Below are 24,880 nucleotides of genomic sequence, written 5' to 3'. Positions count from 1 at the left end.
GGTTTGCCCAATAAAAGTTGGTTACGTTATTCAAAGTATTGCTACTGTATTATTTGCCGTCACTAATACAACCCGAATGTCAGCGCCAGTGACCCCACAGTGCTGCAAGAGCCTCGGAAGCCATCGACCTTCACTGGATCACAACTGAAGACCCAAAAACCTGGCTTGAGAGCTCGACATTCACGAATCGCGACATTCAACAATTCAAACTGCGAGGACAAGCTGGACCATGTTTATTTATCATTGAATGACTCCGCTCAGACATGGTTTGAGAATAGAGTGTCAACCTTAACGTCGTGGGTCCTGTTCCGCAGCAGCTTTCTGCAGGCCTTTACGATCGGTCCTACGGAAGAAGCTGCAGAAGTTGTGCCTAAGGTTGCAGCCCCAGGTGGCCTGGATTGTTGACATAGTTAAAGAAGAGTTGCAGTGGTTAGTAGAGGTACCAGAAGTTTCGGCATCGCCGCAACCCCAACCGGAAGCGATGACCTACGCCGCCGTCGCCCACCGTAAAGGTCCCCCTCCGCGACCGCGCCAGAGCACTGTAATGCCATAATTCCGTAGTCCGCCGCTGCCGCCGCCAGCACGGCTATCTGTCGCGCAGCGCAGCTGCGTGAGGAAGATGTACATATGGCGCGCCCCCGACCACTGTCCGTCCTACATCACTGCGGAGAAGCCGGCCATGTGTACTGCAGGTGCCCATGCGGTAACTTGGGACTGAGAGCATTTACCGTCATCGCGCCGCATCCACAGCTTGGGGAGCACCCTCGTGACATCGCCGGCTACTTCGCCAGCACTCAGTGGAGCTTTCGACAACCGTCCCGGTAACCATCACGAGGACGCTACCTATCGCCGTAGCGCCTACCATACACTGGCCCAGCCCGCGACTGGTCCGTAAGCCCCTATCCGAAAACTAAAAACAGCAACCGATGGAGGTGCGGTTGCTGTACATCGAAATGACGAGGATTGTCCGCCGCCGACGATGACGTTGCGAGATCCATTTCGACGATGCAGCTACGACACGCCGTCATTCCGACAAAGTCTGGGAGCCAAGAGTACGCCAACGAAGAACAACGTGATGACGCCACGTACCACCCACAGGTCAACGCGACACAGCCGTGATCCGACACCAAGACCTAACTGCAACGGAAGGCAGAGAACCACAGACCTAACGTGCTTTTGAAGGCCATGAAGCCACCGCGCTTGTAGATGATGGAGCCAACTACTCCTTCAAGAGCGGATTATTTGCAGGCAAGCTGAAGAAAGGGAAGACTGCATGGGACGGCCCTCCAATTCTGGTAGCTCGAGGACACCTCATAACGCCAACTGGAATCTGCACAGCAAGAATTACAGTTCCTGACAAGACCTACCCTCGACGTTCGTCGTCCTCCAACACTGCTCGTGAGAAGTAATACACGGCATGGACTTCCTGAACCAACTCAGCGTTATCATCGACGTGCGGCCGAAGTCGACAACCCTGTCCGAAATCAAGCGATACCGATGGAGAACTCTCGTAGTCACCAAGCTTTGAGTGTGCTTGAAGATGAAGCGGCCATCCCACCTCGCTCTAAGAGGGATCGCTCGACTAGACGGGTTGAAAAGCGGAAGTGTTGCTAACCAACTTCAACCAGGAGTTCAAGCACATCAGCAAAGGCACGACGATCGCAAACTTCGAGGAAATTATGGAAACCAGCAATGCCTTTGTCCTCTCCGATTCTGCCGCATATACCTCGACAACCACGGTTCCCGAACCAGACATCGACATAAATTTCAGTCTCCCCATAAATAAGCAGCAACAGCTCAGAAGTCTTCTCCGACGATACAAAGACTGCTTTTAAAGCTAAAGCTTTACTGGCCGCGAACTTGCGATTTCGCCGTGGCGGTGCTTCGCCGCGGATATTGCTATCTCTCTCGCTCCTTAGTCACTACTGCGCATGCGCCAATAGTAGCTCAAGCCACAGGTGTTCCGCCGCTGCGCAGCGCCACACCTTTCCGCCGCTGCCGTTTGGTATGAAGCCACGCCGCAGTCCTCGTCGTTGCGCTTGCCTCCCTCGCTTCGCAGCTGCGTCGCATTCCTGATAACATGTCGGAGGATTGAAAAGGAGAGCTGGCGTGCGCCGTAGCCACAGTTAAGGTGGCAATATGGACGGCGACAATTCTGATAAGCAGGAGGAGGCCTGGAATCGCCACCGGAACGAGATGGAAACGAATCGCCCAGGAAACAGACGAACAGCGCGCCGAACGGCTGGCTAAACGCCGCAACATAGCTAGACAACAAGACTAACCTGGACTTGCAATCAAGATTAACGAAGGCTAACCATGCTGGGCCTTAGCTTTCGCTGCTTACACCCGCCGTGGTTGCTCAGTGGCTATGGTGTTGGGCTGCTGAGCACGAGGTCGCGGGATCGAATCGCGGCCACGGCGGCCGCATTTCGATGGATGCGAAATGCGAAAGCACCCGTGTGCTTAGATTTAGGTGCACGTTAAAGAACCCCAGGTGGTCCGGAAAATTTCCGGAGTCCTCCACTACGGCGTGCCTCATAATCAGAAAGTGGTGTTGGCACGTAAAACCCCAAATATTATTATTATTATTAGCTTTCGCTGCTTATATCTTGCATAGCCGAGCTAAATCACTGGCAATTTTCGACGTCGTCGAGGATTCGACAAACACGGGTTGCAAAGCATCGCATTAAAACCAAAGAGTGTGCTCAACGTCTCCGCCAGAACCCTTACCGAGTTTCGACACGAGAACGTGCCGCTGTAAGGCAAGTCAACGAATAGCTGCGCGACATCATCCAGCCGTCCGAAAGCACGTGGGCGTCTCCCGTAGTTTTGGTGAAGAAAAAGGACGGAAGCCTGCCTTTCTGCGTCGATTATAGTCGACTGAATGGGATCACGAAGAAGGACGTATACCACCTCCCACGGAGAGACGACGCGTTGGATCGGCTCTGCAACGCTAAATACTTTTCGTCGATTGATCTCAAGACTGGCTACTGTCAAATAAAAGTCGACGAGAGGGATCGAGAAAAGACCGCCATCATCACGCCAGACAGCCTCTATGAGTTCAAGGTCAAGCTATTCAGACTCTGCTCGGTGCCTCCAACGTTTCAGCACGTGATGGGCACGGTGTTATCAGTGTTAAAGTGGCAGGCCTGTCTTGTTTACTTGGATTACGTCGTGTTCGCCGGAAATTTCGACGATCACCTTAGGCGGCTTGAAGCCATCAAGTCATCAGAGCTCACTCTGGACACGCAAAAGTGCCGCTTCGCTTACGATGACTCTCAGTTCTTGGATCACGTCATCAGCAAATCTGTAGTCCCCCCTCCCCCCAACCCGCAGAAGAAAGCCACCATCGCAACGTTCCATCAGCCTATCGACAAGAAGGCAGTGCATAAATTACTTTGCATGTATGCCTACTACAGATGCTTTGTCAAGCACTTTTCGCGGATCACTGAATCGCCAACACAGCTAACTAAATGGGATGTCGAGTTCAAGCGGGAAACGCCGCAGGCCGACGCATTTCAAGAATTTAAACGACGCACGCAGTCGCCACCGGTACTTGCACACTTCGACGAGGACACCGACAAAGAAATTCACACTGACGCCAGTAGCCTAGGCGTCGGTGCCGCCGTAGTCCAGAGGAAAGACGGAATTGAATGGGTGATAACTTACGCTAGCTGGTCACTCTCAAAAGCGGAAGGCAATTGCTCTACAACCAAAAAGGAATGCCTCGCCATCATTTGGGTTAAAGCAAAATTCCGCCCATACCTATCTGTCAGGCCGTTCACAGTCGTCAGCGACCAACGCGCGTTGTGCTGGTTAGCGCAATTAAAGGACCCTTCAGGACGCCTGCCGCGATGAAGCATCAGCCTGCAAGAATATGACATCCCTGTAATGTACAAGTTAGGCCGAAAACACACTGACGCCGACTGCCTGTCTCGCGCTTCCGAGTACCCACCGGCCCAAGATGACCAAGACGAGGGCGCCTTTTTACCTATTGGGCCGTCAACGTCCTACAGATGTCCAGAAGAGATCCGAAAGGGGGCATTCGAATGTTGCCTTGACATATCTAAGATGCCTGTGGATCATTCTTGGATGTCCATAGGACCGTCCCATGCACGCGAATTGGCCTCCATAGAAATGTCCTACGAACGTCACAAAGGAATATTCGGTCGTCCCAGAGATGTTTAAATATGGATCATTTTTACTGTCTAATCCCGACTAGGTCCTGTAGACATTTTTGTCAGAATGTAGGACGCTTCTGGGACATAATTTGTTACCGATCGTCCAAAGAACATTTGTGGGAGATATGGTTGTGGACTTAGCATATACACAAGCCACCCATATTGATTATGAATTACCATAATTGGTATGTTCCTCAGAATGTTCCATAGCAGTGCAGCAAGCCTGCTGCATTTTACATATAATTAACAAGTAAACTCCGCCTGGTTTTGTGTTGGCTAGTGGGGCAAGGTTGAACAGGAACTGCGGAGCTCTTGAAGATTCATCCGAGCGGTCCAATAAGGAGACCAAACATTTTCGTCATTCGAAAGGAGAAGTACGAAGAGATAGGCGAAGAATACAGCCCACCGCATCTAAAAGCACGTTAAAAGGCTGCAGTGCAGCTAAATACTGTGCACCTAATTCCCCTGCTACACCAAGCTAACACGTTGCATGCAACTTGATTAAAATGCATTAATTCAAAACATATAGACATGTAAGCCATACATATCTTAGATAACAGGAACGAAGCTAGAGAACTAAGTACTGTAGGCTGCAGAATCATTTGACAATCTCATGAAAAATACAGCATTTATTTCAATAAAACAATTGCAGAAAGATCATAAGTTCAACTCTCAAATGCACTCGGCCGTTTTCAGTAAAGCCAATCAATGCAAACAACTAAAGCTCAACGTGACTAGAGCCTTTCATCATCATCATCATCATCAGCCTGGTTATGCCCACTGCAGGGCAAAGGCCTCTCCCATACTTCTCCAACAACCCCGGTCATGTACTAATTGTGGCCATGCCGTCCCTGCAAACTTCTTAATCTCATCCGCCCACCTAACCTTCTGCCGCCCCCTGCTACACTTCCCTTCCCTTGGGATCCAGTCCATAACCCTTAATGACCACCGGTTATCTTCCCGCCTCATTACAAGTCCTGCCCATGCCCATTTCTTTTTCTTGATTTCAACTAAGATGTCATTAACTCGCGTTTGTTCGCTCACCCAATCTGCTCTTTTCTTATCCCTTAACGTTACACCTATCATTCTTCTTTCCATAGCTCGTTGTGTCGTCCTCAATTTGAGTAGAACCCTTTTAGTAAGCCTCCAGGTTTCTGCCCCGTAGGTGAGTACTGGTAAGACACAGCTATTATATACTTTTCTCTTGAGGGATAATGGCAACCTGCTGTTCATGATTTGGGAATGCCTGCCAAACGCACCCCAGCCCATTCTTATTCTTCGGATTATTTCCGTCTCATGATCCGGATCCGTCGTCACTACCTGCCCTAAGTAGATGTATTCCCTTACGACTTCCAGTGCCTCGCTGCCTATTGTAAATTGCTGTTCTCTCCCGAGACTGTTAAGCATTACTTTAGTTTTCTGCAGATTAATTTTTAGACCCAGTCTTTTGCTTTGCCTCTCCAGGTCAGTGAGCATGCATTGCAATTGGTCCCCTGAGTTACTAAGCAAGGCAATATCATCAGCGAATCGCAAGTTACTAAGGTATTCTCCATTAACTTTTATCCCCAATTCTTCCCAATCCAGGTCTCTGAATACCTCCTGTAAACACGCTGTGAATAGCATTGGAGATATCGTATCTCCCTCCCTGACGCCTTTCTTTATTGGGATTTTGTTGCTTGCTTTATGGAGGACTACGGTGGCTGTGGAGCCGCTATAGATATCTTCCAGTATTTTTACATATGGCTCATCTACACCCTGATTCCGTAATGCCTCCATGACTGCTGAGGTTTCGACTGAATCAAACGCTTTCTCGTAATCAATGAAAGCTATATATAAGGGTTGATTATATTCTGCACATTTCTCTATCACTTGATTGATAGTGTGAATATGGTCTATTGTTGAGTAGCCTTTACGGAATCCTGCCTGGTCCTTTGGTTGACAGAGGTCTAAGGTGTTCCTGATTCTATTTGCAATTACCTTAGTAAATACTTTGTAGGCAACGGACAGTAAGCTGATCGGTCTATAATTTTTCAAGTCTTTGGCGTCCCCTTTCTTATGGATTAGGATTATGTTAGCGTTCTTCCAAGATTCCGGTATGCTCGAGGTCATGAGGCATTGCGTATACAGGGTGGCCAGTTTCTCTAGAACAATCTGTCCACCATCCTTCAACAAACCTTGGCATAGGACAAACCAAGATGTATTCACTGAAAGAAAAGCAGAGCAATATCATCAGCAATCTCGAAGGTATAATAAAAGAAGCGGAAGAATTCTTTACTGACCTGTACAATACCCAGAGGACTCAGGAGTACTCCATTTGAAACAATAAGAAACAGGATACAGAAACTCCTCCTATAACTAGAGATGAGGTCAGAACGGCCTTACAAGACGTGAAACGGGGTCAAGTGGCGGGAGAAGATAGAATAACAGTCCATTTATTCAAAGACTGAGGAGACCTAATGCTAGAAAAAACTGGCGGCTCTCTGTACGAAATGTCTACTGACTGTAAGGACCCCAGAAAAGTGGAAGAATGCAAACATTATACTAATCTGCAGAAAGTGAGACGTTAAAGACTTGAAAAATTATAGGCCCATTAGCTTACTCCGAGTATTATATAAAATATTTACCAAAATAATCTCCAATAGAATAAGGGCCACACTGGATTTTGACAATCAAGGGAACAGTCTGGCTTCAGGAAGGGATACTCTACAATGGATCACATCTATGTCATTCATGAGGTTATCGACAAATCCGCGGAGTACCATAAACCTCTCTATATTGCTTTCATAGATTACGAAAAACCATTTGATTCCGTAGAGATACCAGTAGTCATAGAGGCATTTCATAATCAAGGACTACTGACCACTTACGTACCTTGGAAAATTCCCTGGAAATACCCTGGAAAATATCTACAGAGATTCCACAGCCTACTTAATTCTACACAAGAAAAGTAGGAAGATACCTAGAAAGAAACAGGTTGGACTAGGAGACACAATCTCTCCAATGCTATTCCCTGTGTTCTTGGAAGAAGTATTGTAGCTTTTAAACTGGGAATGTTTAGGAGTAAGAATCGGCGGCGAATACCTTAGCAACCTTCGTTTTGCCGATTACATTCTTTTATTCAGGAACACGCCATACGAGTTAGAACAAATAATTGAAGACCTTAGCAGGGAGAGGGTAAGAGTGGGGTTGAAGATTAATATCCAGAATACAAAGTTAATTATGAATTACCGGGCAAGGGAACAAGAGTTCAGGATCGCAACCTAGGTCGTTTACCTAGAACGTTTACCTATGTCGACTAAACACAGGGAACCCTGACCCAGAGAAGGAAATTCACAGAACAAAAATAGGTTGATTGCATACGACAGACATCGTGAGCTCCTGACTTGAAGCTTGCGGTTATCATTAAAAAGGAAGGTATAAAATCAGTCCAGTTTACCTCTGCTGACATATGGGGCAGGGACTTGGAGAGAGAGAGGGAGAGCAAGGACAGGAAAGGCAGGGAGGGCAACCAAACGAGCACCTGTTTGCTACCCTACACTAGGGGTGGGGGAAAGGAGAATAGAAAGGGGGAAAAAGGAGAGAGCACTGAGTGCGTGTGGGCGAGACACTATACACAGGGACACTATTAACGGTGTCTTAAGCCGGCGCACTTCGAGTATTGCACTAGTGCACTAATCGCTTTTCGTGCCAGTGACGGCCAGCCACAGTCCGAGTATCTTTGATTCGGTGAACGGTCTTGAGTCCAGTCGGTGTAAAGTTGCCCGCAGAGGAGGCGTTGTATATCGTAGTGAGTGCAGGTACACAATAGGTGCTTGATGGTTTCCTCGCACCGACAGGAGTCGCACACCGGGCTCCCGGTCATTCCCAAACGATAGGAGTAGGAGTTCGTGAACGCCACTCCCAGCCACAGGCGGCACAGCAAGGTTATTTCGCCGCGGTAAAGGCTAGATGGCAGTTGTAGCCGTAGCGTGTGGTCCAGTTTATGTAATCGGCAATTCAAGCCACTTGAACTCCAGAGATCTTGTGACTTTTTGGGTGCAAGTACGCGAGGTTCCCTGGCCGCGTGCGACCTCGCCAAAGGTGTTGGACGCGTCTCGGTATCTTCGTGGGCAGACCGGCAGACTTGTCAGCAAGGTTGTTGCCAACAATGCCACAGTTGGCAGGAATCCATTGAAAGACAATGTTGTGCCCTTTTTCCAGAGCATAGTGGCGCACTTCCCTGATGAGCAGATATCATCTGCTCGTAAGTTCTGTGATGTAACACAGACATGCTTCTGTGTAGAGCTGCCTTAGAATCACAAACTACAACGCATTTCTCTGTTGGCTCTTCGGTTACGTATTCATAGCGGGTTGGAGAGCTGCAAGTTCTGCCGACGTAGATGTAGTCATGTGTGACAATTTGAATATAACTGTAGCCTGCTGACCTGGAACGACGAACGCGACAGTTGAGCTGGTGGGAGAGGTCGAACCATCGGTATATATATGTATGTGATCATGACACGTCTGGTGAAGTAACAGTAGCGTAAGTTGCTTCAGAGCGGGCGATGGATGAATGGCCTTTTTTGTAATGCCAGGAATAGCAAAATTCACTTGAGGCTGTCGCAGGAACCGCAGGGGAGATGAAGGCGCTAGCTGACGACAGGGCGTGGCAGGACATCTTTACCATGGGTGGCACCCTTTATTGGTCGAAGAAAACTGTCGTTTACAGAGTGCCGCATGGAACTACTGAAACAGAGGGTTTAATTCGAAGGTTACTACAATCACGTATCTGAAAGTTTCTCAATTGTACTTTTTATGCTGACTGCACAAACTTTACGGATAGACTTTCTATTTCATCGAACGAGCCAATCAGATTATGTACGAACGTACGCACACTCGCGCTTTTAGGCTTGCTGGCCAAGAGTAAACTCCTGGAGTGTTCCCTCGCGCTTGAGGCGCCACCCAAGCTTTGGAAAGTGAAAGTTGACCTCAAGTATGATCTCAAGTGCGGTCTACATTGTTCTATGAAGTTCCAGTTCTGTTACAGCCGTGCCAGCCAATTTATGTGTCCGTTGCAGTAATTCAACTTAACCACACAAAAATGCGCTGTGTTCCTTTTCGGCATCGGCAAAGCAGGAGCCACCACAAACATGTCCTTCCCCGTACAGCACGAACGCGACCGCTGGCGCCGAGGGAATCGAGCGCTGGCGCCGAGGAAGAGCTGGTCGCCCGAGAGTTTCAGTTGGAGATGCCGCAGGGATAGAACGCAAACTAAAGTCCCTAGATAAAAGAATATTTATCAAAGAAACTTCACGCAAATTTCAATGAATGGTGCGTAATGTTGGAGCATCGTATGAGGAACACGAGTGTAACGCTACCGCTTTGCCTTCGAGCAAAACATCAATTTCTTTTAGAATAAACACGCGTGCTTTGAGTGAACGCGCAAGAAAGCGAAGAAGAGTGCACGAGCTGCAAGCGCCAACCCGAGAACGCGCACTAGAAGAAGAAGAAGAAGACAGCTCCTCCGTTCAGTTGCAGGGAACAATTCTCAGCCAAACGTCATACGCCGGCGCCGTAGCACGAAGCGCCCGAAGTCAAGACAGCCTGTGGTGCTGCTCTAAAACGGTAAGAAATACCGTTTCGTTTTGGTACCAGTAATATCAGCATACTTAGTATGAAGCCACATTTCAATACAGAGCCTCGACAGGTATAACCGGTGTTCTATTCACACCTGCACTTGGCACTACTCTTCGACTTCACAAAGAGGATAACATTTATTCGCGCCTATGTCTGTTATCAGGGCAGCCAGTGAAATTTCTGTCTAGAATTTGTTAGTGCAGTTACCTCCACTTGGCCGTCAAATATCCTGTTTCCTAACTGTCAGTAAAATAGGAACGTGTCTCGAGACAAGTTATGCCTGCAGATTGCAGAAATTTTCTAGGCTTGCGTGCACGTCCAGACTTCTGTCGCACCGCGAGAGGAGTGAGCACCTCCCGAAGCCGTCATTTTAAGTAAGCTATCATTCTTAATGGTATCTTCGACTGGTCGCCTCCATACCCCGTAGCGGAGTCGGGCACATCCGGCGTTTCCCGAGCTCAGAGGTAGCGGACAAACGCGTAAACCGAACGTGCGACTCACTCTCGGTGAAGGAAATGGCAGATGCTAAACCACGTGACTACTGCCAACGTCCGATGTTTCGTCTATCCAAAGCCGGGAGAACACGCGGACGCGCCGGCGGGACGAGCGTTCGTCGAGACGCCAGCATACAGTGGCCTAGGTTGCGTAGGTTACGGTTGGCCGTCGCCAACAGCAGCGACGCGACGCTATGATGACGTTTCAATATCGACGACTGCTCCGTTGACAGGTCTGGGAGCGCGTCAGCCCGCTCCAAGATGGAGGAGAGCAATCGAGAAGAACCAGCCGAACGCAGGGCGCGCGCTCTCTTTCAACCAGCCGGAGACAACGCCTCTCGCGAGAGCGCTCCAGAGCACTCAAAAACGACCAGCCGAAGATGGCATTAGTATGCTTTGTCGACGACTTCACGACTAATCGAAATGGCGACCGGCACACCAAAGCTGGAACGCAGAATTATCCGTCGGTTGGAATTACGCCGAGTCCACAGCCCACGCACAGCCCTCGTTCATGTTTGCATCTCGCTACTCACCTTTTGGCAGAGATATTGCACTGCCTTCTCTGTCGTAACATCAGCTGCTCTTGATGAGGCCTTCGCTTGCCTGTGCTATATTTATTTTTCCATGCTAAGTGATATCCAATAGGGCGAAGCAACACTAGCGCTCTGTCGCGTACTTCTTACTGGCTAGTCGGTTCATACTGCATTACGGACTACAAGAACTATGGCCATTTAGCGCAAATCGACCTAAAATATAAGGGAAGGAGGGACAAGGTGAGAGGAGGAGGAGGAATAAACATTTATTGATCAGTGAAAAATGGAAGGAAGAGGTGCAGGATGGCTCCCTATTCCAAGACTCCAGTGGCCACAGCGACCCGCCCAGCTCTGAGCCTCCTGGATCAAGGGTCCCCTTGCTAAGGGAGCCCTGGGAGGTCATCCTCGCTCTTGCTGACCTCAACAAGATGAGAGCCTTTAGCTTTGACATCGTCTGAAGTTTCCGTGGATAGGATCGCTTCATTTTTGTTGCACAGTCTCCGGGATCAGCAGCTTGCTATTATGCTGGTGTGACGCCGTTACTTGTGATCGTGATGGGAGCCGAACCCGGATCGGATTCCTTGATGGCGAATAACAATCATGACTTCTACGCGGCCCAACGATCTGGATTAAATTTCGATGACACACGAGCAGCAGTGGTCGTTAGGAGACCGAAGCACCATACCAAATTTGTCTAATATGCTGCAAAATTTGATGTATAAGACTCCTTTTCGCAAAGAAAATATTTCCTTTTTTCATTAGGTGTAAGCACATTACCGTGCGCTGATCGTCTCGAACTGTCAGGTCTACATGGTCTATAGCGCCGTGGTTGTCAAACTGTGATCGCCAACAAGAGGTGCGCTCACGATGCATGAATCGCAATTTACTACATCCGGATCGAGCGAGATCGTGATCGAAATAGGCCGTATAGCAGCATTTGATCCTGATCGAGCTCAATCGGGATCGGCTCCATCACGATCAAAGGGGTCCGTGGGACGCAGGCGTGCACGGCTATTTTGCTCAGCGACAAACCTTCAAGCAAACTCAACCCAGCTCACGAAGGAAAGCGTAGAAACTTTCGCTTTCAGAAAGGAATTTATGCCTTTTAAACGGTCTATTTCATGAATCGAGAGTATATATATATATATATATATATATATATATATATATATATATATATATATATATATATATATATATATATGTATGCTTTTGCGGTTTCATTATTGTAACTCCGTAGTCAAGTACAAGCCACCGGCCCATGTTTATTGGTATCGCAGATCGCTCCAAAACACATTGTGTTTCACGTTACTTGTGCAGCAATTTCTATATTTTCGAATGCCGCGAAGCTGAATAGAACCAACCTAATGTTGTTTCCCGTCGCTTGGAGCAAGTCAGCAAGGCCGCAAATTACAGAAAAGTGTCAAGCAGTACTTTTTTCTCATTCGCGGGCTCTTTTTAAGGCTTTCAAATAAAAAACTTTTATATAGCAAGTATTGAGGAAGAGAAAGCTGGATCGGCTATTTTTCAGGAAGCCTACAGCTTTCACATTGACACTTTTGCTCGGGTTATAATATTGAACGGAGCTGATTAATCACTACTAACTTATTATTTAATTAGGCCAAATAGAAATCAATAGTCTTACGTGCTCGAAGCGACGGGCAAGCAACATTACCTTGGTTATGTCCATCTAAGTGGCACTCGCATATACACGGTGTCCCAGCTAACTTTAGCCAGAATTTAAAAATATGCGAATGCCACGTAGCTAGAGAGAACCAAGGTAACGTTGTTTGCCGTATATTGGAGACACTCAAATTAGGTTTTCCTTCCGCCTAGTTATATTATTATTCTTAATTACTTAATCAACTTCACAAATATGTTCACGAGGAAAGAGTCAATCAGAAAATTGTAGAGCGACATGACAAACTCTCGATACAGCTTTCTGTTGCCAAATACGTGCTACATAAAAGTTATTGCGCACGGGAAAGTAGCCCGCAAATCCACGAAAAATTGCCGCGCCACTGGCCGCTCGAGGCACTCTGCGTGTACGCGGGCTTCTATCATGCTCGGAAAAATAGTTTTATGAAGCACGTATTGAGCAACAGAAACCTGTATCGGGAGTTTTTCATGTCTCTCTAAATTTTCTTATTGAAACTTTTCATCTAGGTATAATATTTGGGGAGTTGGTTAATGAACAGTGATTATCTAATTAGGCGAAATGAAAAAAAAACATATTTGAAGTATCTCCAATCGACGGCAAACAACGTTACCTTGGTTTTCTCTAGCTACGTGGCTAACATTAGCTGGGACAGCCTATATATATATATATATATATATATATATATATATATCATTGTTAGAAATTACGTGGTACACATGGTATATATGCCGCGCCGCATACGGATACCACTCCCTCGGTCCTTTTTTTTTATTCCACGACCATTATGTTGCCAGTGCTTCGACTATTTGGTAAAAGTGTCGAAATGTCGACGTTTCTTTTTATGTTGCTTCTGGTAAATTAGCAGACAATCTTCTCCTGCCCCCGGCTGACGCACGAATTCTTGGGCGAAAAGTAACAACCACGATGATGACATCCTGCCGCAGTGCCACCGCTCCTGCGGTGTCATGACATCGCTCGAGGGCGGCCCTCGTACACGTGGCGACGACAACCTCGGCTCGACGGCGTCGGTCAGCGTCGACGGACATCCGCCACTCTTTCCTCCGTCATCGTCGACGACTCCGGACAGACACGCGTCCGAGCTGCAACCGCCCCTGTCGGTAGACGCGTGCGTCGGCGCTGCCCTCATTGGAAGCCCCAGCTTGACCGCCGCCGTGGTGGCTGGAAGCGCCATGGACCCGTTGATCAGCGCCCACCTGACCTCGACGGCGATGCAGGTGTTCGTGCCCTTTATCCTGGCCGGCGTCGGCTCCACCATCGCTGGCATCCTACTCGACGTGGTCAAGGTCCGAGTCATTATTAATGCGGTAGTGTTTCTTTCGCCTAATGTACAAACTCGGTATGCCATATGGTTGCGGCATTATTACACTCGCGGACAACTTTCTGTGGCAGTGAAGGGAAAGATACGAAGGCAAAGCGCGCACATGTGATAGCGCTTCTGAAAAGAGTCCGGCGTTTTAATCGACTTATGTTTAGGCTGGGGAACAGAAAACATAAACATCTTATTAGCAACAGTAAATTTATTTGGCGGCGTTTGCACTCCACGTCCGGGCAAACTCGAATCCGTTCCACGTGGAACTGCGTCGATTCGGCGTCTCTTCTGAGCAACTAAAAGTACTGTCAACGCTGCCAGACTACTTGGCGCCGTAACACATGTTCAGCAGCAACGCGCCTGTAGCGTTCCCCTCATTGCCACAGACTTGTTCGCGAGTATAGAACCAGCGATGCATAGTTAAAAGTGCGCAGCGCGCTCGCGGATGCCCTATACGTCGATCGCTCACTCGTATCGTATTAACATTTCGAGCTATCTGGAGGAATCCCTGCAGGAGCCAAAATTGATTATATAAAAAGTAGGGACTGCAGCGTGCTCTCGGTGCTCAGAGCTTCTTCCCCTTTCACCGAATGAGAGTTAGAGAGAAAGAAACTTTCCAAGATGTATACGAGTCCGAGAAAAAGCATTCGTCTAGTATAAACCAAGCTGTGCGAGGTAGTTCTCACACTTTTAGAAAGTGCTAGAGCTCTCACTTTCTGCAGCCAGTGATCTTCCTGAGATTTGGGCAATGCTTTTCTGTATACGTTGCAATTGTATAGCTATCCCCAGGCATTTTCAAACGCTTCCCTATGTTCGACGATTAAATGACTTTGAAGTGCTATAACGTCCACTATGGATAATCACGGAGCAGAAATTAAACTGCCTTTTCCAAATCATAAAACTGCGGGAACAGCCACTTTGCGTGCCTTCGCTGCATCAATTTTTCAAAACAATTTTTGTCATGTCGCATAGGATTGTTCAGAATAACAAACATGTATGTGTGTGAATTGTTGATACAAGGTCCTTCTATATATATGCACCCGACGCGGCGGACACTAATTGCGCACAAAACTGAACTGCGATATCGACTAATTAACAAGAATTCACTAATTAAATTCTAGGCTAATTATCTGATGACCCATATTTCAGTTTAGAAATTGCAGCCGTGAAGTCCACAAGGCGAATCCCGTTGGAACAAATTCTCAGTATGACACCTGTTTTGAGATATAAATTCCCAAATTTTGCGGAAAAATGCATTGACGTTCCAGTTACTTGTGTGTTTCAACGTATAAAACGAAGTTTCTTTCACTAATTAGGGCGCTGACGCGGTCCACTGATTTCAAAATTATTAAGATGAAAAGGTTATATCAATATGGCGGTGGTGTCATCAATGCCGTGAAAAGTAATTTTAAGGCGTAAATTTTAGGTACTAATACACATTTAGGACTTCTGTGCACTGTGTTACAGTTGTCAACAAGCGCTACTTGCATTATCGGGATGTACCTTACTTTATTCTTTTAAACGGATAATTGAGTTGTGTTACTCAATCACCCATCATTACCAATAGGCATAGCTGGTGAACTTAATTCTCTGGGAATAGACTGGCCGGTATTCTCTTCTATGTGCGGTACAAGATGAGATAAAGGTACAAAATTTTGTCACATAATTTATTTGTTTAAGTAGGTTCATATAACCTCCTTAGCTAAACGTGGAAGTTTTGTTACTACACTGTTTTCCCCTTCGAAATTACACTTGTGGCGGAAAAGCAACAAAAGCAAACTAATAAAACTACCACTAAAATTGGGCAGATGTTTAGCAGCTTCTTTCCGACCTGTCATACTGCTCAGGTCTATTTTAGCCTACTTTTCTTCTCACGTTACTAACAGCAATTGGCGCATCGTTCAAGAGAAGCTTATGCGACTAAGAACGAGTACGGTCCCAAACACATAACGCCTCGTCAACCCCTGACACATGCTTCACGTCCTGCATAAAGCTATGACTAAACAAGCAGAAACGCTTGTACTCGAATGCGACGACTGTGTTGGCTACTGGCAGCATTGTAGGAGGGCTGCAGCAGACGACATACTCTAGTTAGTACTCGCGCCGACGTCAAGCGAACGGGCTTGCAGCGCCCCTGTAGGTCGTACTCGGCACTAATGGCACATAGCCTTGCGACCGTGTCTTCTTCCGCCGGACTCCACCTCCGCATCTTAATTGTACTGGGCAGAGGTGACTGAAAGGCTGGCGTGCAAACAGAGACCCAAGTAGAACGCGAAGGATAAAGCGAATGCCTGAATTAAACTCAAAGGCAAAATGCCTAAATGCGCAAGCTCAGCAGAAGGCAACGTCAAACCGTCATAGGACACGTACGAGCACTTGCAAAAGATAACTGTTTAGGCATGACAATGTTGTACGAGAAAATCACGGGCCAACTCAAATACGGGCTATACAGCTGTTGGTGATGGCTATGCCAAGCCTCAACCATAAGGCATGCGATTTGTCACACTAGCCACTTTGCAACCAACTTGTTCAGACTTCAGTTGTTCTGTGCAGGAATGGCCAGTGTATGTCAGAATACACCAGATATTTGTGCTCATTCCACCATTGCTGGGACTCAACGGGAACCTGGAGCAGACTCTGGTCGCCAGGCTCAGCACGCAGGTGCGATGGGTCTTCAAATTTTGCACCTGTATTGATGAATTATCTATAATTGTATTTTGCTTCTATATGCACTTTACCTAAAGGCACTTTTTTCTTCCTATGTACATTCGTTGTTCCATCGCGATCATACTTCGCACACGATATCAGTTAGACTGAAGCAGTATGTCCTGAATACATGCTTTCTTTACAACAACTAAGTCGCCCGTGAAATTTAAGTATAATAAGTTATTTTTTTATTTATATGCAAACTGTCGAAGCTACCGATACCAATTCCGTGAGAAGCGCGCAAATAGCTGGTAAAAAATCTAATAATTTAAGCTGTTATAGAGAAAGCCTGCGTACATAAAAACAAGATCATTGTTTAAAATAAGTCTTGATGTTAACAACCTTTGTTCGCACAACGCTGCTGATTTGAGTCGCGAAAAATGGCGCGAACACCAGGACAAGGCGCGAAGAAGGAGCAGACAAAATTGGCAGTGCATTGTGGATACGTTTTTGTAATTTCCAGGGCTGCTTTCTTTAGTGGAGTAGGAATATAGATTTCCTTAAACAGTGTCATGAATTCGGGGAGAAAGCTCGGCGTGTTGTATTTGTGTCGTTGACTTCCATAGCGCGATTGTCTGTTTTCACTCTGTCAAGTAAACTTACCGAATGCCATCGTCTAATTTTGGTCCTAAACTACGTGGTTCTGTTTGACAAACGGATGAATTGTTTGTGTGAATACAAGATAGTGACAAAGATGCACACAAAAAGTGATCGTGAGCATTACTGCAGAATAGTAAGAAATGATGTTTTGCCTCGTGCTTACCTTACTTTTGCCTAACGCTAATTTAAGCAACATTTTAATAGCAGGCAGTCCCTATCACACGCAGTGATCTTGTGCTTAACACATTATTGGACGCCATAATCCTAAGAAAATTAGGGATAAGGCATTTCCCCATTTAAAGATTGTCCGGCTTATGATGAAATTCCCAGGGAAAAGAAAACGTGTATCAGGGGCATCTCGTTACTTAACAAAGACGTTCATATCTCATGTCATTGGTCGCTCAAAATAGAGGAAAGAGCAGATTCACACGGTAAATGAAAAATTCTTTTCAGCCTCTGTATAGAAATTGAAAACCTCTCCCTAGTGTTAATAACACATATACTTAGGTATAACTCGCTGCAACTACAAGTTCCAGTATAGGTAGCCGAAACGGGCCGCGATGCCACATTCAATGGCTCTATTGTCTGCTGTTGAGTAAATGGTTGATGGTTCGATATCGGATCGAGGCGGCTTTCGGGGGAGAACGAAACTCCGCCCGTGTACTCAGGGTAAGGTTCGTGTCAAGCAAGTGCAAGTGGTTGAAATAAATCCGGACTCTCCAGCTGCCGCATCTCAAAAGCCCGTCAGAGGATTTGGGGCTTAGCATACCACAGTTTTTTTTTGTATTTAGCAGAAAGTTATCTGAAAGTACAGCTTAGGAATTTAGAGGTATTGTATGCCTGAAAACATATTTTATGAACTAGTCCCTATGAACTTTGGGAGGTCACCATGCTGTTCCCTAAATTGTATCTGGACCTTGTCATGCGCCAGTTTCAACTTCTGGCCTGCAGGAGTATATATTTATTATACCATGCCATTTTTGTTGCTTTATACAATCGCCCTTAAAAACCTTGTGTGCTTTCGACAAGAAAACCTTGCATTTGTCGCAAGTGCCTGTTGTAAATCTATGTATGGCCACGAGGCACATGCAAATACACACAAAGCAGCATACATATTATAAACAACCTTTTATTTTCTTGCAGGCAAATTTGGGCAATCTCAACAGGGTTCGCGAACAACTACCCATGATATTTGCAAATATCGCCCTCTTACAGGTAAGGTCGCTGAATTCACTCAGTGCATTTGTGTTATATTATTTGAGAGCATTATGGAAGAACTACAATGGCGATAAAAGAATTGAGCATATGAGACCCCATCTACAGATATAAATGGGTTGTACCATCGGGTGCTCTTTTACCTTGAACCTATCCTCCACTACAGTGAATCTTACCCACCCTGATTGTCAGGTTGTTTCTGGCAGTGAACTCAAGGCAGCATGAAGGGGGCCCGATTGAGGCAAAGGCAAGGAAGGGGAGTTTAGAAAGTCAAGCATAGAGATAAAGCACAGAATCACTATAATTTTTCTCCTTGCTGCGCTGAAGCTTTCATTTAATTAGCAGTGCAAATGCTACCACGCATACATCTGTTTTACGATAAACTAAGTTAAATTACCTGCACTTCTCAAATGCCAGCCACTATATGCGAGATGTTTTCTTTTTTTATATGTCTCTTCGTTTCATATGTATAGCAATGTATTAGGTTTTTTTTAATACTAGGGTAACAAAATCAAGAACTTGTTTTGTGGTCAACTGCTGAATAACTTGCTCTCAGAATTTCTAGTCTTTTTTGGAGGCTACGAAGCGTAGGCGGGCTTGGGTGGGCCCTGTTTCCATCTGCGCCTAAGCGCGTGCTGTCATGTTTGCGTTCTTCATCGGGATTTAACGGTTCTGACAGACTTCAGAGATGTTTTGAAATAACATTGCGTAGTTAGGTGCTTTAAAACGTCCAAAAAATCGCCAGGCACCCATTTGTTGCCGGTGCTGCTTCACGAGCAAGAGCGACGACGGCTGTGGATCGCGGCTGTTCGACGGACAAGATAAGCAATCGCGCTTTGTTTAGTGCACTTTTAAGTGCTTACTTTGTTTTTATTTCTTGCTTGATGTCGCTGCGCCTTTAATGAACGCTTCCACGTTTAAACTTCCATTGGGTTATTAGATTACAGGGTATTACGCGCCAAAACCTCGATCTCATTATGAGGCACGCCATAGTGGGGACTCCGAAAATTTGGACCACCTGAGGTGTTTAAGGTGCACCTAAATCTAAGTACACATGTGCTTTCGCATTTCGCCCCTATCGAAACGTAGCTGCCGTGGCCGGAATTTGATCCCGCGACCTCGTGCTTAGCAGCCCATCCCCGTAGCCACTAAACGACCACGGCGGATCGTTTAAACTTGGTCGCCTCCTTAGGATGCCCCCCCTTAGAAGAATAAAAAAAAGATGCCAAAAGCTAAGTCAGACAATCCGAAGCGAAGCTGCGGAGAGAGAGAGAGAGAGAAAGCAAAGCCAGGGAGTTAACCAGAGGCGAGTTTCCGGTTTTCTACCCTGCACTGGGCTGGGACATTTAGGATTCGTAAAGGCGACAAAGGACGAGAGGAGAAAGAAAAAAAAATTAAAACCTAACCAAAAAACGGTAAACAGGTAAGAGAAAAAACCTTCCAATCACAGGCGTTCACACAGGCCGGTCGATCTCAAGAAGCGCAATAGCGCTTTCACGGCCTTCTGACGCGGTGTTAAGTCGCGTAGATATCAAATTCTTTCTTCCAACAGCGGCTGGTCGTCGAACTGGTTCAGCACGACGGAAAGCGATTGCTTCTGCACACTGTACAGCAGGCATTGGCATAGAACATCACGAATTGCGAACGTGGCGAAGCGCTCATTGTGTTTAGACGCTTTGAACAAAGGGCTCCGTGTTAAAAAGCAGGTGACGGCGCCTTCAAAAAAGCGTCACGCCATCTTATGCGTTGCACGGAATTGGCTGTTGCTCTACCTATCGATGGAACTGAAATCCGACTTGCAGCGTGTACACTCGCCTCAGCTATCTGCATGTTGACTGTACAACCTGGCGTCTGTGAGCATTAAAGGCTTTTGACGGATGCCCTGTCAGCGTAATGGGAAATGCCTGAACTTCGAAGGCCTGATGTCTACAACTAATGCAGATTCACTTTAACCTAGCTGTGTCATGCATTGTGGTCAATTCTGAAGCCTTCATGTTTCTTTTCTTTTTGCTTTCGTTAGTTGCTAGTGGTGCTAGCGAGTGCAAGTTCTCTTTTTCTTCCTTTGCATGAAATGAGCAAATATATGTTCATGTTGCTTCACTGAAGTTCTCTCTTCTTTAAAATGATTTCTATGTCGCACGTGGTTTACAAGAATTACTTAATGTCATGCTTTGCATTTGCTTTCACACTGTTAATTATGTTTCAACGTACTCATTTGACTAATTAAAAAGCGCTGCATTGGCTATTCAGACGCGGGGTACTACAACAGGCGATACAACATGCCCTTTAATTCTGTATTTGGGTGCGCGGGTGACACTAGTAAAAACGGTGGAGACATTAGAAAATAATATAAAATTTAAAAGCAATATGCTCTTGGCTGACCAGGCAGGCAAATTTGCAGCTATGGCGTCTTCTTATATCTGACTTGCGGGCTCCCGTGAAATCATTGAAACGCTATGCTTGTTTACCGATGGAACATGTGAAGTCCATGCTGTGCATACAGTGGTAAGATGAAAGCATAAAAACAATGAACCCTTAATTATTGCCGGAGCCCTATATATGTGCTATTTGTCTTAAGTTCATTGTGCTAGTTTGCAAGCTTTACCGTGGTTGGCTTCTCCCGTGGCCGCTGTACGAACCATGCATTGGCAGCGCGACTGCGCTCCTTCAACCTGCTATAAAATACACGGTATGTAAACGAAGCAACTGTGTGCATAAAGAACGTTGGTGAACGGGTCCCCAAATGAATCCATTAGCGGTCGGGTCGTTGTAATGAAAGCGGCATATCGGCCATGAGCTCCACTTCGTAGGGAAGCTTGTTGATGCTCATCTGCGCCAAACACTTGGCACGTAAGTAGACAATGTCGTCCTAGACCGCCGCAAAGTCGCACACATGTTCAGTATTGCACACCTTGCGCGCACTGACACCGCAGAAGTAACTATCTGGGACGCGCACAAGTGGCAAATCGCACGCACACCCTTCAGTCACGCCTGCAATGGAAGCAGGCGTCTCCGGCGCGAGGCCAGCCAGCGGTTCCAACTGCCGCCGCTACGTGGCTTTCAGTGGCGCCCTTATAAGCGCTGCGCATGGCATGCGTGCGTCTAATTGTCGTACAAAAATCCCTCACGTGACCTGATCCTAGGTGCCTAGGGACAGAACCCGTGCTTCCTTGACAATTGAAATGTCGAAGTGGCCTAGCGCCTCGGCAGCGAAGTTCTGCGAACCGCGATGCCGTGGCGTGCGTTGAATCTCCGGCCCACGCCTACCGCTGGTCGTGTGTCTCCGCAGTGGGATCAGTACTTGTTGGCTAAAAGTCGCGCAGTAGTAGTGGTGTGGCATGTCGGCTTTAAGTCTCGGTGAACTCTGGTGGTGTGAGATCCGTATTTCTGAAGAATTCATTGGTGCTGACGATTGAAATATTCAAGTGGCGTAGCGCCACGGCAATGCAATTTGCGAACCGGCGCTGTGCAGCAGCGTCGTCGTGTTCGCCCCTTTTCGGCAGCGTCATCACATCGCACATGCACTTTTACTTGACGGGACTCGTAGGCGGAGGTATTGCACGTGTTTTTCGCCACGACTTACGTAAGTAATATAATGCATAAGGTGGTGTTTGCTCACAACTGTTCACGCGTCCTTGAAATAGGGCAGCGCATCTTTTCAATCGTGTTCAGCGCTAGTGCACTATCCGTCACTTCATGTGATTTACTTTTATCGTGGGCTTTACGACAATTATCGCGTAGTGCTGTGAACACAACGGAGCTTTAGTGATGTCACATGATCTGCCAGAATTCCACGAAATGCAGAGTAGATGTTTAATATTATGCGTACTAAGGGCGCGATAAGCACAGTGAGGTGGAGCCTAATACTGTGCCCTGTAATCTTCAGCTGCATTTGTGCCCGTTTTTCGCGCTCTTAGTTTTAGCAACGGGACGCAGGGTTCGGTGCAAAGTTGGGATGAATGAATGTGTATATACGTCTGCAATAACTTCACCGCAACGCATTTGTTACCTTGAACATACTGCCCCGCCCGCTTTACTATAATCTCAGGTGCTCTCGAACTCTCTATTTGCCGGTATTTTTATTTTCACGTGCTGAATGGTCCTACCGCAATACATATATATAGTGAGGTGAAGCTGATTAATGTTGCCAAGTGCTTTGACAGTGTCAGATCTAACAGTTATAGAATGACATGGCCAATACAACAGCTCATACCTTCACTTTAACAATTCTATTAGGACTGTCAAACTAATCTTACAGCACAGAAAAGCAACGTAAACACCTCAAGAGTTGATTAGCAAGTAATACTGGAAAGTTCAAGTCTAGTGACCAAGGGTGTGGTGAAGTGCTTTAAACATTCAACCAACACACCTTAAGTGCTTAAAAATTTCTAGCATATTGATGCAGGCTGATCAGACTTACTTTGATATTGGTTGTTTTACAATGAAAATAATAGTACTGCATAAGAGGACGCAAGCGACTCGTGTGCTGCTTGGTTATGCAAACCACATGGGTGCCAGAAATACCCAAACATGGTGCTTGTTTACACACGCTGCTTGCGTCCACTAATCTAACGCTCTCTAATGTCAGCAGTATAAAGAGAGGCTGTAAAAATATGGCTTTGAATTTCACAACTCCAATTTCGTTTCTTCTGTACTTGTACAACCTATGGTTTTGTGACAGCATCTGCCTAGCACATTGCCACATTTTGCGACAAAAGCAGTGATGATTCAATCAGAGTTGCCTGTCCTAATATTACTCCAATAATTCTTTAAACAGTTCATTTTTTAAGCACAAAGCATGTCATGCCCAACTAGAAAATTAACCATGCAATAATCTACTAGAAGTGGCTAAAAAATCAGCAGTCTTCTGAAGTCAGCTTCATTTGCAGCTGCTAAAATTGGCTAATATTGAATTAGGGCAAGGAAGAAACGGCTTGAATAAACATGTGTCTCATCAGAAAGTTGCGGTGGTGTGCTGCAGGCTAAAAGCCGTTTTGGCATTGGTCTACCTCTGTCCCAAAACCGGGCACCACAGCCAAGGCGACTTCACTTGGCTTTGACAGCCTCAAATTCGCTTTCACAAGCACGTAATACTCAGTCGAGGTGAGCTCAATGCACATCACCCGCACTGGGGATGCAAAGACATACGGCCAAGAGGATGCCACCTTGACGCAGCAGACACCACAGAGTGCACATGGCAAAGATGGAGTCATTTTTCAGATGTTGAGGAATCTTGCCGAAACAAGGAAGCAAGCACTATTGCTTGTAATCAATGAAATCTGATATATTGGAATTCCCCACAGAGTGAAAACACTTGGTCATGATGCCACTACCGAAACCAGGCAAGAAACCTGACACCATAGACAACCTTTGATCAGTCTCACTCACATTGACAGTGTGCATATTGACTGAAGGAATGTGCCTCGCGAGGCTGAACCAGCATCTGGGAAAGACAATAGCCTCTTTCTGCATCAAACCATCGTCAATGCCAGCCGCTTTGGAGGAAAGATGTGTGGGTTCTTAGTCACAGTCCAACCAAGAAGGATGTTGAGCACAGTCTGCAATGAGGAGGTACTGGTGGTCTTTCGTGAAGCCTGCCCAGTCATTAGTGGTGTGAAAGCCTCTAATGCAACCATATATTTGAATATGAAGTTATAGTAAACAGCCAAAGACTTTTACCAACTGCACAGGTGGAAATGCAGGTAAAACCCGGACCAGCACACTTGGTTGCAGGAGTGATTTGCTGATGAGGTAAGAAGGTGACTTAACAGTTGGTGATAAGGTACACCGAATGCAGGTATGCGCAATATGTATACATACTGTTAGGCTGAAACAGATTAATTTTCTCCAAAGCAATATCAAAAGCTCAATTTTGTTTAGGATGCCACTCATGTGCTTTACCTAAGCGTGGACATCATCATCATCAGTCCGGTTACACCCACTGCAGCGCAAAGGCCTCTCCCATACTTCTCCAACTACCCCGGTCATGTACTAATTGTGGCCATGTTGTCCCTGCAAATTTCTTAACCTCATCCGCCCACCCAACTTTCTGCCGCCCTCTGCTACGCTTCCCTTCCTAGCAGTGTGGACAGGGTTATATACAGCGGCATAGGCAAATGATACAACTAGATACAGCTGTTATGCGTAATATTTTTTTCTGGACTAAATTCTTGCTCCTTGAACTCATTCGAGATCATTAACTGTAGCACCAAAGTAGTGGAACACTACCAGAACAAAGGCATGTAGCGTGCACATCTCAATTCTTCTTGTGCCAGTCTTCTTTTTTACACCAATAGCTGCTATGGGCCAACTCCCCTGGTTCTGATGTCTACTGGTGTTGTCACTCTAATTCCCAAATTTATTGCTAGAATATTGCAGATAAAGTTCTCATTGGGATTCATTCAAACATATGATCAAAAGATTGGCAGTCCACAATTCTACATTTCAGCCACTCTGCTGAAGGTACAGTCGTGGCGAATACCGATCCTGGAGAGTGCGGTCTAGCCAACAGGTGCCATGATTGGCTAACACCTGTGCAATGTCTG

General features: G+C 46.4%; 1 protein-coding gene across 3 annotated transcripts in view; it reads left to right on the top strand.

Annotated features, from left to right (window-relative positions):
* Positions 1-24,880, top strand: part of LOC142584934 (solute carrier family 41 member 1-like) — a 268,847-nt gene that overhangs the window by 217,149 nt on the left and 26,818 nt on the right. For 2 of the 3 annotated variants that reach the window (XM_075695293.1, XM_075695295.1), the window contains 3 exons: positions 13,429-13,788; positions 16,368-16,475; positions 18,264-18,335. In XM_075695293.1, coding sequence (XP_075551408.1) covers positions 13,429-13,788; positions 16,368-16,475; positions 18,264-18,335 — 540 coding nt within the window. The remainder of the gene's footprint in view (positions 1-13,428; positions 13,789-16,367; positions 16,476-18,263; positions 18,336-24,880) is intronic. The other variant, XM_075695294.1, reaches the window with a different exon arrangement.

This window comes from Dermacentor variabilis, chromosome 6 (assembly GCF_050947875.1).
Source record: "Dermacentor variabilis isolate Ectoservices chromosome 6, ASM5094787v1, whole genome shotgun sequence".
NCBI lineage: Eukaryota > Metazoa > Arthropoda > Arachnida > Ixodida > Ixodidae > Dermacentor > Dermacentor variabilis.
This window is presented reverse-complemented; position numbering and strand designations above follow the sequence as displayed.